At 37.0% G+C, this 15,432-nt stretch overlaps 1 protein-coding gene across 1 annotated transcript in view; it reads right to left on the bottom strand.

Annotated features, from left to right (window-relative positions):
• The window catches only part of sdk2b (sidekick cell adhesion molecule 2b), a 232,147-nt gene that overhangs the window by 60,551 nt on the left and 156,164 nt on the right, over positions 1-15,432 (bottom strand). Inside the window, 1 exon segment of the mRNA XM_056771461.1 lies at positions 3,453-3,612. Within this exon segment, the coding sequence (XP_056627439.1) occupies positions 3,453-3,612 (160 nt within the window).

Below are 15,432 nucleotides of genomic sequence, written 5' to 3'. Positions count from 1 at the left end.
CGAAGTGGGTATCGTATTGTTGATGTCTCACATCAGGAGAGGAGAGAATCTGCTGAGACGCATTCTGGACCGAATCCATAGCTATGAAAGTGTGCCTTTATCAGATCACAGACAACAAACCATGTTTGCACATGAAAACAACACAGCGCTTTTCTGTACCCTTTTTGATGGAAGAAAGCAAGTTTAAAAACCTACACTGCAGGTGATTCAATTTGCTGGAAACGCTGTGCTCGGCTCTCAGGCAATGTTACGGGAAGCACCGATAACATCTGTTGCCTATAGAATAATCAGTGCATATAGTTGATGAATGGCAAAGCCTCGCAGTAACCAAACAACAGCGGCACTAGCTGTTATAGTGACACTAATGGCGCGTGTGTCGAAGACGGTGATGTTTGCTTGAGTAAGTCGTGGAGAGAGCTCTATGGGAATACTGGAAGAACACTATTTATTTGAGTACGGGGGTATAGACTGATTTCAGTCCACTGCCATGTTGAAATCGAAAACGATAACTGTGTTTCTTGGAACCAGAACTAACGAGTCCAATACAATTGATTTTAAAGCTAATGTAAATAATGATTTATTTCCTGGAGGCCTGTAAATTAAGTCAGTTTGTTAAATGCTTTCTAAACTGGTCGAACACTTACTGTATGTGGTTGCCAACGATAGTGTACTAATAACGGTTTCAGACACACGCGCCTGGCCCGAGGTTAACTTCTGGTCTGTGTTTGTTAATGGTCTGGCTAGTGGCTAATAATAGATCATTTTAGATTTTAGACTATATATATATATATTAATTTATATCAATATCTTATTGTATAATCATTGTTTTTAAAATAATTAGTTGAATTTTGTTGCATGCTCATTTTATTAAATAAACAATTTGTTGAATGGGTCGTGTAACTTTGTTGCATTTAAATATAGCCAAGTAACGGTTCTTCTACTGGTTACCCAAAACAATATTGGCTAGACAAACTTTTAACTTGCTATCTAATGTAATTTAGTTGTTATTTCATTTGCTTGTTATCAGAAATAATCTACAGGGAGTTTAGACCGCAAAAGCGCACAGTCTATATACTATTATAAAATATATAAATAAAAAGTACTGCGTAAAAAAGTGCATGGATTATTTACTATTTTAGACTGAAACTGTGACTATGTAATCTCAAGAAACTCTAAAACCTCTTGGATTGTACGTATTCTCTCAGCAGAAACCCTCCCAACATATATTCCAAAAAAGTATCGCCTTGTCAGGCATCTTGCAGTTATTGCAAATCCCAAACCAGGAAGCGACAATAAGATTGTATTCCATAACATATTTCACTGAATTTCTATAAGAACACTGTGCACACCGAGTGTCTCCTCCATCCTGTAGACAAGGCAAATTATTGCACTGAACTCGAGTTAATTCCTGAAGATCCGGCGTGAAATTGTTACTGTTAATGTGAAATTACGGTCTCAAGTTCAGTCGTGAGAGAGAGGCTTGTTTGCTGAGAACAGACGTTCAAAATCTATGGTTAAACTTTATCATTAATGTTTAATTTAAAGGTCATATGTTTTGAATATTTTTTTTTATGTGTCCATCCAATGGAAGTAAATGGGGTCTAATGTTGTTTGGTGGTGAAACAGCAACCAACGGCTCACTCCACCCCCCCACCCTTCCTTTCGCCATTATTGTTTGGGGAATACTCAAGTACTCAATACTGCCTAGAGACTGAACGCGTAATATGTATGACGGCATATTGTCGTCGTTTTCAAAAACTTGCACTTTGAGACCCGTTTTCAAAAGTTTTCGTTTTCAGCCCCCCAAAAATGCCGTTGTTGTGTAAATGAACAGCTAAAACTCATAAAACGTTTTTAGTTGAAAACAGTTTTGTGTAAACGGCCTCTAAGATGTTGTCATGTTTTGGCTTCTTTGTCGAAGGAGATTATGTATTTATATAACGCGCTCTGCAAAGCAGTTTTTCCATTTTACAGTCCACTGTAGAAACAACATGGTGAATTCCATGAAAGGGGACCCACTGTGTATGTAGATTGAAATAGGTCATCCTAAAATAATAAAAAAACATAACGCTTCATTGTGTAATGTCTTTATATATCTGAAGACATAGTTATGTATAGTATATTGCATTTCTGTCAACAGATCCTCCAAAAAATTACACAATGCACCTTTAATACCAAAAACCGCTTGGCAATGTCAAAGAGAGACAGAAAATGACTGAGCTCATCAGATGCCCGGGCCGGCCGATGTCATTAGTGTCACAGTAGCAGAGTCAGCCGAGCTGACATTATACAAAGACACGGCCGCCAGATAACAATTGATTGAGCTCATTTGGGAAAGTCTCCATTGCGTACAACAGACCACGGCCTCATATACAAACACACTCACATTCTCAAAGGTCAATGTGGGAGCTGGGATGCTTTTAAATAACCATTTATCACTCCCTCTCAAAATCTTCGCTGGCTAAATTACCAGAGCTTTGCTGACTCACCACATGACTTCACCTGCACCAATGACACAAGAAAGATCTGATATAACACACGTACACTGAATGCCTCACAAACAGTAGGTCCATCATCTAGGTTCATGCTACCATAGGTGTAGAAAAACATATATATATATATAATGGAGTTGATAGGAAACTCACGTGTCTGAAAGGAGCACGGTGACCACCCTGTGTATCAGAGTCTAATCAACCTCCATTATCTTTTAATTAAAACTCCATTCAGCACAGCTCCACAGTTTACATAAATAAAGAAGGATAGTTAATTAAATAACCTCTGAATCAGGTGACCCAACTGAAAAAATACAACTTCAAATGTACCCCCAACAAAGGTAACAATGTATGTTGAACAAAGTTTTTTAGTAGAAGAAGAAGGTATTATTTGAGTATGCTGAACAAAGTTAGTCTTAATGTGGTACAAACAAAGATTCTTTTGTTGACTGTACTTAGATATCTTAGTGATTGTCCTAAGCGCGTCAAGAAGTAGGACCAACTTGCCAAACTGTGTAATCTCAAAAAACAATAATAGTGTTTGAAAGTTGTCAGCATTTATTGCATAATTTTCAATTCTTCGGTTAAAATTATTAAACAACAGAAAGTTTCCAGAAAACGAACCTACTAATTCATGTGAAATGTTTTGCTTGAAAAGTTTGCTTGTGCCATCTTTCCCTTAATAACAAACAACACTTGGTGTGAAATATTTTGATATAATGTTAATACATTCATGCATTTGTAAGCATAGCTCAAGTTTGCAAATACCTTTTTTGGCCACTGTCTAAAACACTGAAAGGAATGTTTTAAATCAGACGGCCTGGCAGCTCAGCGATGTGTCAAAAACATAAGCTCAAGGACAGTCAATGTTGACAGCACCATTGATTCCGTTTGGACATAACAATTAACAGCATGCATTTATGTTTTTACAAAATACGTGCAAAAATGCAAAAAGTTTACCTGTATTCCAATGAGAACCGCGTGATTTCGGTGTCGTTGTGGATCCATTTGAACTCCAAAGGCCAACTCCCCTCAGCCATACACGTCAACACTAACCGATTCCTCTCCAGGTGCAACTGACTCGGTACCGGCTCTGTTTTGAAGTAAGGTGGAACATCATCTGCAGGAAGACAAAAATACAGACAGACAATGAGTGAGCAAGAATAAACTGTTGAGCTCTCGTGGAAAAACTAGCTTCTAAGTAGGTCCATGTGTATCTAACAATAACGTTAGAAATCATCTAACGTAACCTAATCATCGGTGTAAATATAGACCCAATTAAATGAACGGTTGGATAATACAATTATAAGATTGAATGATAATCAAGCATTAAAATGAAACTGTCAGAATGATCTATTAGGCCAGCGGTTTGCCGTACATCTCTGGTTTCACTAATTTAAAGGAAGTTTCAGCTCTTCACAGGAGAAAGAAAAGCAGGAGGTGGAGCATTGAATGCAACTAATTGGGATTTATTGGGATGCATCTTAAAAATCGTAGTGAATCTATATAATTATAAATAAATGTAAAAACAAACATCTTAACAGCAAGAACAAACTTTCAGGTGACTACAAAATTTATATTGTCTAAAAATATAATTAATTATCATATTTACACATATCTATATATATATATATATATATATATATATATATATATGTAGTGGAGTAGGCGGGGCGAGACCGTGGTTCGAGCACCGGTCTCGTATCACGTAGAAGATCGGGAGCATATAAGAGAACAAGCGACCGGACAGTCCATGAGAGAGGACCGGGCCCGAACATGTTTATGTTTGTATGTATGTTTTATTCTCCGGCCGTCGACCTCGAGGGGGCCGGCTATCTTTTTACTTTTGATTTTATGTGACTAAATGTTTAAATGTTTGCCGGTTCCCGACTTTTAATGAACCTTTCTACAGTATACCTATAATATATATAAAATATTTATACATTTATTAATATCATTGCATAATAAAAATTCCAGACCAAGTTAATGTTATTTAAAGAATAACATTTAAAAAAAATACAATTTAAACAAATACAACTTTGAATTTATAATCAACAATATTGTTGTTTCATTTAACAATCGTTGTTTAACATGTTCATTTTAACAGGATAAATTGACTATTAACAAAATGTAACGATCTAGGTAAATTTTTTTAATTTTCATGAAAACTATTAAAATGGATTTATAGCAGTTTGGAATAGAGCTCCTCATATATATATATATATATATATTATCGTAACTTTTCTATTTATTTTTTATTTATATATATTCTAAAAATACAAAACATAAAAAATACATGTATTTATATAATATATATATATATATATATATATATATATATTCTTAAAAATACAAACACATTTTCAAAATTATATAATTATAATAATAACGATATTTATAACATCAAAATATAGCCATTCTTAAAAAGATATATTAATATAAACATAGTTACACATATGTGTGCGTGTGTGTTTTTCAACTGAGAAGGCAACTATCACTAAATCTTCTTAGCATAATGTATGGCACGATGATTAATATAGGCCTAAAATAGCATGTCTAGACAACTCTAAAAAGCATGCATATCCACCAGAACCATTGGACACCCATGCAGCTTTGAGATAAAATTGCTAATATAAGATGCACTAATCTCAATCTTGCATATTATTTGGAACAGATACTGTAGTATGCAAAGCAGGATTCAACCACTGTTAAGTCGGAAATGAAAAATGTTCAAATGCCCCTCGGTTACTCAGAGGGACACGTGAGGTCTGTGAAATAAAGAGAGCAAGCGTAGGGGTGTTAATGCGATGCATGGTTTGGGATATTAGCGAACTTTTATGAAAATGAGGTGGAAGGAGCTGCACATGAGAGATTTGATCAGACGGGCGAGGCTAATTGTTCCCAAGCGTTCGGAGCTGCACTTTTATCTCTGATAGAGAGATAAGACGACAGAAGCCGAGCGAGCGTGCGAGAGAGAACGAAAGATACAGTTAAAATAGGGGAAAAGACATTGATCATCGATGAGTATCAGGACTCGGGTTTCTCCCTCATTAGAGAACAAACGATCCGGCCCGCTAAAAGCCTTAATGATCCGTCAATGGGGCTAACAAACACTCTGTTGGGCGTCCGAGGGGCCAAAAGAGCCGAGACACAACACTAAGATCACAGCGTCTCCGTTACTGATACTGTAAACGGATGCAGTGATGGGATTACGACCCGCCGTAACCATACATGAGCAAACCGGTAACAAGTACTCCGGGAGCAAATTGTGTGAATTGTAAAGGGACTGTTGGGACACGGATCTTAATTGACCGACATGAAAGCGTGCGGATGGGTGGAAAGACGAAGGCTTTTGAAAAACAGAACTTGCAACACCATAGCATGTCTTCTGAGAGGAGCTACCCTAATAAGCGCTGCTGTTAGTCGGTGAAAACTGTAAATTTCACAGACGTGGTTTTTTAAAAGCCTGTCGGATGGGTTCAAGACGGGAGGTTACGTGCTTTCAGAAGATGCACACCAATTATGGTCTCTGTATCTTCTGTGCTTGTTATTGTGAGTGCGGAAAAAGGAGGAGAGGGGTCAGGTGTGGGCCTCCGGGGACCACACTGGTTGTTTTGGAGACAGGTGGCCGGGATGCCAAAAGGGTTCAGCGTGGCTCGAAAACCACGGCACAAAGAGAATATCCTTCTTAACTCAGTAATGAGTAACACACACACACATGAGCGCATGCACACACTGCCCAGGGGTTAACATCCATAATTAAACCGAGTCTATCTGGTTTCTATTAAAAGTACGGGCACCTCTGGCCCTTCTCACACCCGCTCTCATAATGATCCATCAAGCTTTGGACTAATTAAAGAGAACTGGAGGTGTGACATGCTTGCAAACATAAAGACACAAACAAATACACAAATACATTTATGGTTTTAACTAACTCGTGTGGTTTTACTTTAAATCCATGGACACTTCGAGACACTGCATCTCAAACCTACACATCTTTAACAGCCGTGTCATCTGGGCACATGGCGTCTGTTGACAGAGTCACGGCGGTGGCTAAACCGCTGTTTGTCTTTATTTAGCCTGAGTGCAGATGTGTGCGTCCCAGAGAGACACCCAGAGCAAGGCCAGCGCTGATAAACACGCAAACACTTGTCCCAAACTCCAGTTCAATAACCACAAGGCCATTCTGTCCCTAAATAAACTGCTTTTCCCAGAATGCCTTGCTAATCCCCTTCCAACAACAGTGCAGGCTTACATCAGTTCAACTGGACAGTCCCTGAAGTACCACAGCTAAAATATGAAATATGTTGCTATAAAATGAGTTTTATAGATTAGAGACGGTGCCCCTAGTGATTTGGGATTTGCAGAAAAGTCAAGGGTTCCTCTAATAGATATATTTGGAGCAAAATGTTATATGGAAAAAAATGAAGCGGTCCTCTTAAACTGACGGAAACACAATGGACATTTATTCTGTCACAAAATACAAACAAATAATAAAAATTATAAAAATGGAGTACGATAAGTGACTTATAAAGAATGGAAATCTCAAGCTTAACAATGTACAGTTTGTCAGTTGATTTATCGGGTCATTAACTCTCTTGCCAGACAAGAACACCTGCACTAGACCTAAAATATGCACCGTAAATATACACTGAGACCTTAAAGGGATAGTTCATCCGAAAATGAAAATTCTGTCATAATTTATTCACCCTCAGATTGTTCCAACAAATGTTCCACAAATGAAGACATTTGCAAGACTGTCAGTAGCCAAACAGATCCCATCCAACATTTATTTTCCCTACTATGGCAGTTAATAGGGGATGAGATCTGTTTGGTTACTGACATTCTTCCAAATATCTTTCTTTGTCTTTAGCAGAACAAAGAAATTGATACTGGTTTGGAACAATCTGAGGGTGAATAAACGATGACAGAATATTCTATTTTTTGGAGAACTATCTCTTTAAAAGAACATTTTGTGTTGTCTGTAAAAGTTCCCATTTCATCCCAGACAATGTTAAGCGATTTGAAAGATTCAATGAAAGCAACTGGCCCCTGTGAGACTTTGTGGTGAAAACGTTTGGTAATGTCTAGGTAATGCATTGAACGTAAATAACAGTCCAGATGTCCCGATTAAACTTTTCCAGAACACACGTTTGATTTTATACGTTTGTGAGGACTTTTATTCTGTATAAAATTCTTAAGTCTTCATTTACTCTTCATTTATTTGTTCCAAATCTGTATAGATTCTTTCTCTGTGTTCATCAAAACAAAGACATTTATACAGATTTGGCACAACTCGAGGGCGAAGAATATTTTTTTTTGGATGAACGCTCCCTTTATGGTCACTTTATTTGACTTGACAAAAATTGCAAAAATCTACAAAGAGAGAAAAAATGCAAAGTTAAGTACCTTAAAATATAGAGATATATAAAATACAATAGTGCAAAAAAGCAACAAAAAGATTTGAGAAATGCCGAAACCGACCTGTGTGAACATTTCGGGTGGTCCTCCTCACTAGCTAAACGGGTTTTAAATTTGGTCAAATCATGTTTTACTCCGAATCTAATAATATCAACAGGTTTGGGAATAGAAAATATCATTAACCTGATATCATTAACCTGATAACAATGAAAGTCTTTGAGAAGTCCTCGGCCTGACACAAATGTGTGTGTGTGTGGGAGAGGAAAGTTAATTTCCCCACAGCTGGAATAAAATCTCTCCAGTGGACTAAGCAAATTACAGAATTATGATTATGGAAAGCAAATCTAATCCGACATTACGACAGAAAACACAGCAGGCCAAGGATATTCCCGTATAGAAGACAGCATACACCTCTACAGTTTATAACTTTTGATACAGTTTATTACCCAAACACAAATGTAACACCTTCAAGTATTTAAAAACACGGGCAAATATTAAAAAAAAGATACATGTGGTGCCAGGTCATAATGTCATGCAGTGTTATCTCATGCGAGCAAACATCCTTACGTGAGGCCAAGTACTCTGGGATGACTGCATTAAGGTAATGAACGATACATTTGCCATAGACACACAGCAACAAGTCATTAATAGAGACAAAGGCAGTTTGTCAACCCTGCGTAAAGCCAACAGCGCGGTTATCATTACGAGTCAGCAGCTGATATGCTGAGATGTTTTCGTTTGGTTCTTAGTTTCATTTTAAACCTGTCAGTTAAGCTAAGATGAACTATCCTAAACCATTTTATTTATAAACTGTGCTGGTACCTTTAGCTGAAAGCATGGAATTGACCAAACGTACCTTCGCTCAAGTGTCATATTTTGTACAATTTGCCGGGTGCATGTATGTGTATGTGTTTTGTATGCAGTGTGTGTCATTCCCAAGCAAACAAACCATGTATTATTAAAAAGGAAAGAATATTGACTGCCTTAATTTTTCAGCACTATGGGAGCCCCCAGGGAGCCAAACTGACCACGCTTCACCTTTGCGGTTTATAAAAACGAAGAAGACAGTTGTGTCTTTAATGTTCATGTGTTTAGGTGAACCAATGAAAGCTGAAGAAAGAGAATAAGAAACGGCGAGACAATAGAATAAGGATCTAAAAGCAGGTTTAATATAGCTCCAAAATGGTCTCACACTTCATGTTTACAGTAAATCTTTCTAACCTTTCATCATTTACTCACTTTCTTTCTTCTGCAAAACACAAAAGAAGATATTTTAAAGAATGTTGGTGACCAAACGACAGTAGCCCCCATTGACTTTCGTTGAATGGACACAAGACCACATTTCTCAAAATATCTTTGTTTGTGTTCCACAGAAGAACAACATGAGGGTGAATAAATGATAACCGATTTTTTTTGGTGAACTTTAAGTCCTATTTGCTGTGATGTCACATTTGAATTGCACTGTGGGAAACAGGGCTCTTTGTAAAACTAGACTCAAAAGTACAACTTTCAAACGCAGTCCAGACTTGAAGCACTTCTGCGTTGAGTAGCACTAGACAAAAGACAATTTCATCTTTGTGTGTATTTGTGCTCATACCTCAGCATGTTTGTCCTTTAATCTGATGAACTTCTCATTTTTCTGCTATTAGAAAAAGAGCAGAAACAATTATTTAGGTATAATTGTCCTAATTGCTGCCGTCCCGGTGGGAGGCGAGTGGAGAGGAGGATCATGGGAGCTGTGGTTGCCCAATGGAGACAAATGAAGTGAAGCTATTATCCGAGCACTCTTGCCGTCCTCGCAATTTCATTAAAGAGCAGATGGGAATGATTAGAGCAGTAACATTGAGTATACTTTTAATGGACTTATTATTATTCTACTGTTATTTATCACTAATTCGACTATTGTAGCTATTCATAAACTACACAGCACATAGCAAATTAGGTTCGTATAACTTTGACTGCATTTTCTCTCTTTATACTGCATGCTTGTGTTGACGTTTCGGCTTTTTTGAGTGTATCTCTTCCATTACACGTATAGAGTCATACTTTATGCACATACATTGTGATAGGCTTCCAGTGCACTTGAATATTAAGGAAGTACAAAAGTGCACCTGGGGATTATGGGATTGATTCTGCACCTTGTTAAGGCCCTAACAAACACTCCTTGCTGCATAACAACACATTTAGACTTGTATGCACACAAACACACACACACACACACACACACAGAGAACACTCAGGAATCAATTCATGTGAATCAATGGAGTACTGTCTCTTTAAGAGAACATGTGCTCTGAATCTGCCATCACAGTTGAAGGTCACAGCAATCTCTCACCTTGTCACTGCCATAGGTCAAGTGGCTTTTTCAAACGACTCACGGACAGAAGCAAGCTACCCACACATTCGTTTAATCTCTTCTATGTAAAAAATAAACTTTTCTAGAGTCAAAAAGATCAGCTGGACACACTTTTTAGAGCTGAATATAGGGGGTTGCACATATTTGGGTCAGCGGTCTTACTTTGCTTTAAAAAATTAAAAGTAGCGACCTACTATTAAGTGTATTCATGTATTTTACCAGTATGTGTGTTCCCATCTAACTGCTAAGACAACGCTGTACCAAGTGAGCTACGGGAGAACTGCTCAACAAAATTTACCCGTGAGAATTTAGTAGTGTACTATATTCACAATGTAGTATCTATTTTTCTTTTTTTTATATTATCTTTCGTTTCCAAGTCCTCCTCTGCATTACCAACACTTGACAAAGTGTGCATTTCACCTTTTCAAGCAACAGTCAACTTTAATTTAGTGCCAAAATATTAAACTTTTACTGCCTAAATACATGATTTATTCTCTTCCGAAATGAGAAATGTGGTTGGTGCTGTTAGCATGAAGACATCTCGCGGTGTTGGTTTTGTGAGGTTCGAGTGTTTTTTGAAGAGAAATCTTAAGGCTGTGAGCAGTCAGGCCACACTAATTCTTAATAAAGTCTTAATGAGCTACTAATGAAGAAACCTTGTTCCTTTACACTGCGTGTGGCTCACGTGCAGACAAAAAAAACAAAGTGCCGAGTCAAAGAAAGAAAGAAAGAAAGAAAGAAGGAAAGAAAGAAGGAAAGAAAGAAGCAAAGAAAGAAAGAAAGAAAATATATTTAAATTATACTGACTTTAAAAAAGAAAGAAAGAAAGAAAGAGAAAGAAAGAAAGAAAATGTATTTAAATTATACTGACTTTAAAAATCTAGGCCTAGTTGTATTCCGTGTAACCTTATTTTATAAGCTATGAGAAATACAACTCAAGCAAATTTGATTCAACTTAAAAGGTAAGTCAACTTTTTTGTCTAATTATTTACATTGAATGTCTCATAGTTGAACTATGGATACTAGGTAAACCATTGCAAATTTTCATAATGGTTAACAAACATTCTGATAGTACAAAGCCATGTCTGCATTAGTGAGACCGTTTTTGTTGTTGCTCAACGTTGGAAGTTTTACTTCCTACAGAGTCAAAATGTCCAAATCAATATTTATTCCCCAAGTATTTTACAGTTTTATATTCCAATATTTCATCAAAGGATCCCAACCGCATCCAGATGTTGTGGCTATATCCCTGAATTCTCACTAACCACAAAACCACCGCATACAGAAATAACATCGATGCTTACTTCTGTACGCACCACTCGTATTCGCTTAAAATAATTATACTTTTGGAACAATTCAGTACAGTTCACACCTTCAGTATGACAACATACTGTTGAGAAAACGTAAATTCTCCTAATGTGAATCCAGTCCAAAGATACTGTCCTACCCATGCCAAAATGGCCTCAAAATACAAAACTGCATAGTCAGAGTTTAGCCTCAGGTACAAGCCTTTCAGGCCAAGCAGATGTGAACAGACTCATTTCTGGCTCTCATCACGGATTTGCTTTACCATATGTGAACTCTTTAACCAGTAGCCCATCAGCTGCCAATACACGGAATCAACAGCCTCTCCCAACACATATCCATCAAACCCTTGATAATAGATAAGACTCAGAAGAAGAGAGGAGACAAGCACTGAAATATTACACAAAACAAACAGCTATGAGATAAAAGATGTGTGGATGCACATTGAAGTGTATCCATACATAATCAACTTTACTCTATATCAATATGCTTCTCTATCAATAAGGCCAATTTCACTGACACATCTATTAACCGACCTGTCCATCTTCTCTTCCGCACCGCCCCTTTTGGAGACTCTTTCTGCCTGAGAGACGATGTCATTACCGGACGGCACGCTGAGCGACACGTCTCTTAGCCAGTTAGTTCATCAACATGTGAATGATTGAGAGCTCCAATGACCCCATCATTCTATTTCACACTTCCATAAATGTGTGATCTCCTCCCACTGGAAAGTCCACTGACAGCAGACAACTTTCCGGGCTTGTCACTGGAATAAGATGTCTTTATTTCCCCTAGAGAACTTTTGCAAATTAAGTTCAATTGTGATGGAAAGAGTTTGAGAGGAAACGAAAGAGGAGAGCGATCAGATTTGACAGCTTGTGTGCTCCCCCTGTTGGACCGGTTGAAATGATCAGACACATCCAAATTCAGTGAACGTGTAGGTTACACATTTTTTACAAAAAAGATTGTTTGATATGAAATTAACTCATTAAGCTGGTATAAAATTAACAGTTGAGGTTTAGTTTAAGTTTAAGCAAGACAGCCCAAAAAGAACTAAATGGGATAGTTCACCCAAAAAGGAAAATTCTGTCATCATTTACTCACCCTCAAGTTGTTTCAAACTTGCATAAATATTTTGTTGTGCTAAGATATTTGGAAGAATTTTAGCAATTTACATCGTTGACTTCTATAGTAGGACCAATTTAAATGGTAGTCAAAGGTGCTCAGAACTGCTAGCTTTTCTAAATTCTTCAAAATATCTCATTTTATGTTCAACAGAACAAAAAAAATCCTATAATTTTTCTACTATGCTAGTTAAGGATATTCAAGAACCGAAACCTGCTTACATTCTTCCAAATATTTTTCTTTCTTAAAAAATATTATACATACCATATTAGACTGTATATGGAACAACTTGATGAGGAGTAAATTGTGACCGAATTTTCATTTTTGGTTGAACTATTCCTTAAACATCTGGTTTGTTTGCTTTAAGACATCACACTAAAAAAGAAACAACTAGTAGGATTACCTTAATTGAGGTTTTTATGTAAATTTACTTGACTCAAAATGTAAGCATTCAAAAACTTGGCATAAAAATGTTGTAATTAAATTAACTTACTAAAACAGGTGTAACAATAAAGTAAATCCTACTATCCTTTTCAAACCACGTTCTTTGAACATTTTGTAAGATTCTATTTTGTCAATTTTTACAATAAATTCTTTAAAGGGGTCATATGACGCGAATACAGGTATGTGTGCGAATATGTGTTTTTCTTTGTATTTGGTGTGTTATAAGTTGCATGTATTAGACACCAATTATTGCAAAAATGTAAGTGTCAGAACAAAATATGCATTGTTTCAAAAAGAGAATGCTCACCCAGACCTGCCTGAAACGCCTCGTATAACCACACCCCCACAAATCTACGTCAGTTCGTGGTTTGATTTGACTAAGACCGCCAAAATGTATGCTCAAGTAAGGTGGGTGTACCTGTCAGTACAATTACTTTGGAACCTGATGTTCCAAATATGGTAAGAGGCGTTACATTCCATCACACGCTTGCAGTATTCGACCAATCACTACGGTTAACTGGCCCATCATAGCACACCTTTGTAAAAAATCTGCCCGTTTTTGAGAGGCGGGGCGAGGGGAGATACAAACATGCACGGTATGTGTCAAATTATTTAACCTTAAATCGTGTATACACGTTGTATCTAAAACAAACGATAATATTTGTTTTAGCCGTGTCATATGACACCTGCAAATAATAACATCACAAATTAGACTTTGTTGTTTCTCACCCAAACCAATGGGAATTATTTTGTGATTCTAAAACTATAAAGGAGCCATTTTTTAATATTTCTCTGAGAAGTAGAGGACATTTGTATACCAGTTCACTGATATCCATGCAAATCCTTTTTAAATGCATCGTCATTTCTCACTCATCATTCTCCCTCTACATGACAAATATACACAATGTCCTTTTCAGACAAACGAACAAAAACACACACCCAGCCCCTTCTAAACCGAAAGCATGTGATTTGCCTCCTAATGATGAGCAAGTCCTGAGAATAGCCCTGGTGTTAATGAAACAAAAAGTCACACTTTAACCTGACATATTATATCACACATACAGCAGTACAAACTCCATATAGCACAAAGACTTGCACCACTTACACAGAGCTAGAGCCATTGAGAGAGAGAGTTGCGCCAACTCCGTTGACTCTAATGGAACAGGTTTTTCACAGCAATTGCGATTCGTGGCGCCTCTTAATGGTTCCCGGAAGTTAGTAACGCATGGAGCTGCGGCTAAATAGACCAATTAAGGTAAACTTTTAACTCACTTAAAGACGTTAGTCATTTAATAAATAAAAAATAAAGAAATAGAGCATTTCAAGAGAAAACTATCTGAAGGCTCCATGAATCAGGTGACACTTCCGTTGTCGCGACTCGCTCTCTCAACAGCTCTGCACACAGCCAACAAACTATATGCCAGGGGTTTTGCTTTCATATTTATAGAAATGTTAAACACCAGTCGGTGGCACAATACTGAATGCATTATACATTTTTTTTTAATTTAAATTTACTCACAGAGCATATAGGTATTTATCTGAAATATTTTATTTTCTCACAAAACAACACACAGCCCTCAAGAGCTCATTTGAAACAATTTCTTTGAAATAATTCACGGGTTGTTTTACAAGTTGGTCCCATGTGTGCAGCAGGCAATTCAGAATAAGCTACACAGTGTGGTTCAGATTTTGTATTTTAAAGTCACATTTATAGTCACAGACACTTAAAACTGTTCTTATAGAGGGATTTTGAGTTAGTGGAGGAATATATTTACTCTTGCTACTCATATATTAACAGCATTATTCGCATGAACTAAAACAAGCTGATAAAATGATGGCAGAACAGCTATAAGGTAAAATGCTGTCATGTAACTCTTGAGAAGGTGAGGAAAAAACTAGTAAAAGTTTCCTTTTTTGTACCTTTACCTGCTATCGTATTTCAGTAAAAAAGTGTTTGCGAGACTTGCCGTGTTAAGGAAGTTTGAGAGAATCTAACAACAAATAAATTGTCATGCATCTTGATTTCCGCTGTGCATTAGGTATAGAAAATAACAACTGTGCAGAAAAAAAAAATGCCTTACTTGTGGAGCCCGCCCAGTTATATTTAACTCCAAAAAAATAAAAACAAGCATGTTCTAGTAAATCTGACAGTTCATGTCTTTCACATGACATGTGTTAGAGGTTCATTACACCTCGCAACAAGAGACCTGTGACCTCGATGTGCAAACTGTTTATTCATTATCGATTGTGTTTCAAACGATCAGATGCAAATGGAGTTAAAACGCTTTA

The sequence above is a fragment of the Triplophysa dalaica genome, chromosome 17 (assembly GCF_015846415.1).
Source record: "Triplophysa dalaica isolate WHDGS20190420 chromosome 17, ASM1584641v1, whole genome shotgun sequence".
NCBI lineage: Eukaryota > Metazoa > Chordata > Actinopteri > Cypriniformes > Nemacheilidae > Triplophysa > Triplophysa dalaica.
Note: the sequence above shows the minus strand (reverse complement) of the source record. Positions and strands in the feature narration are given on the sequence as shown.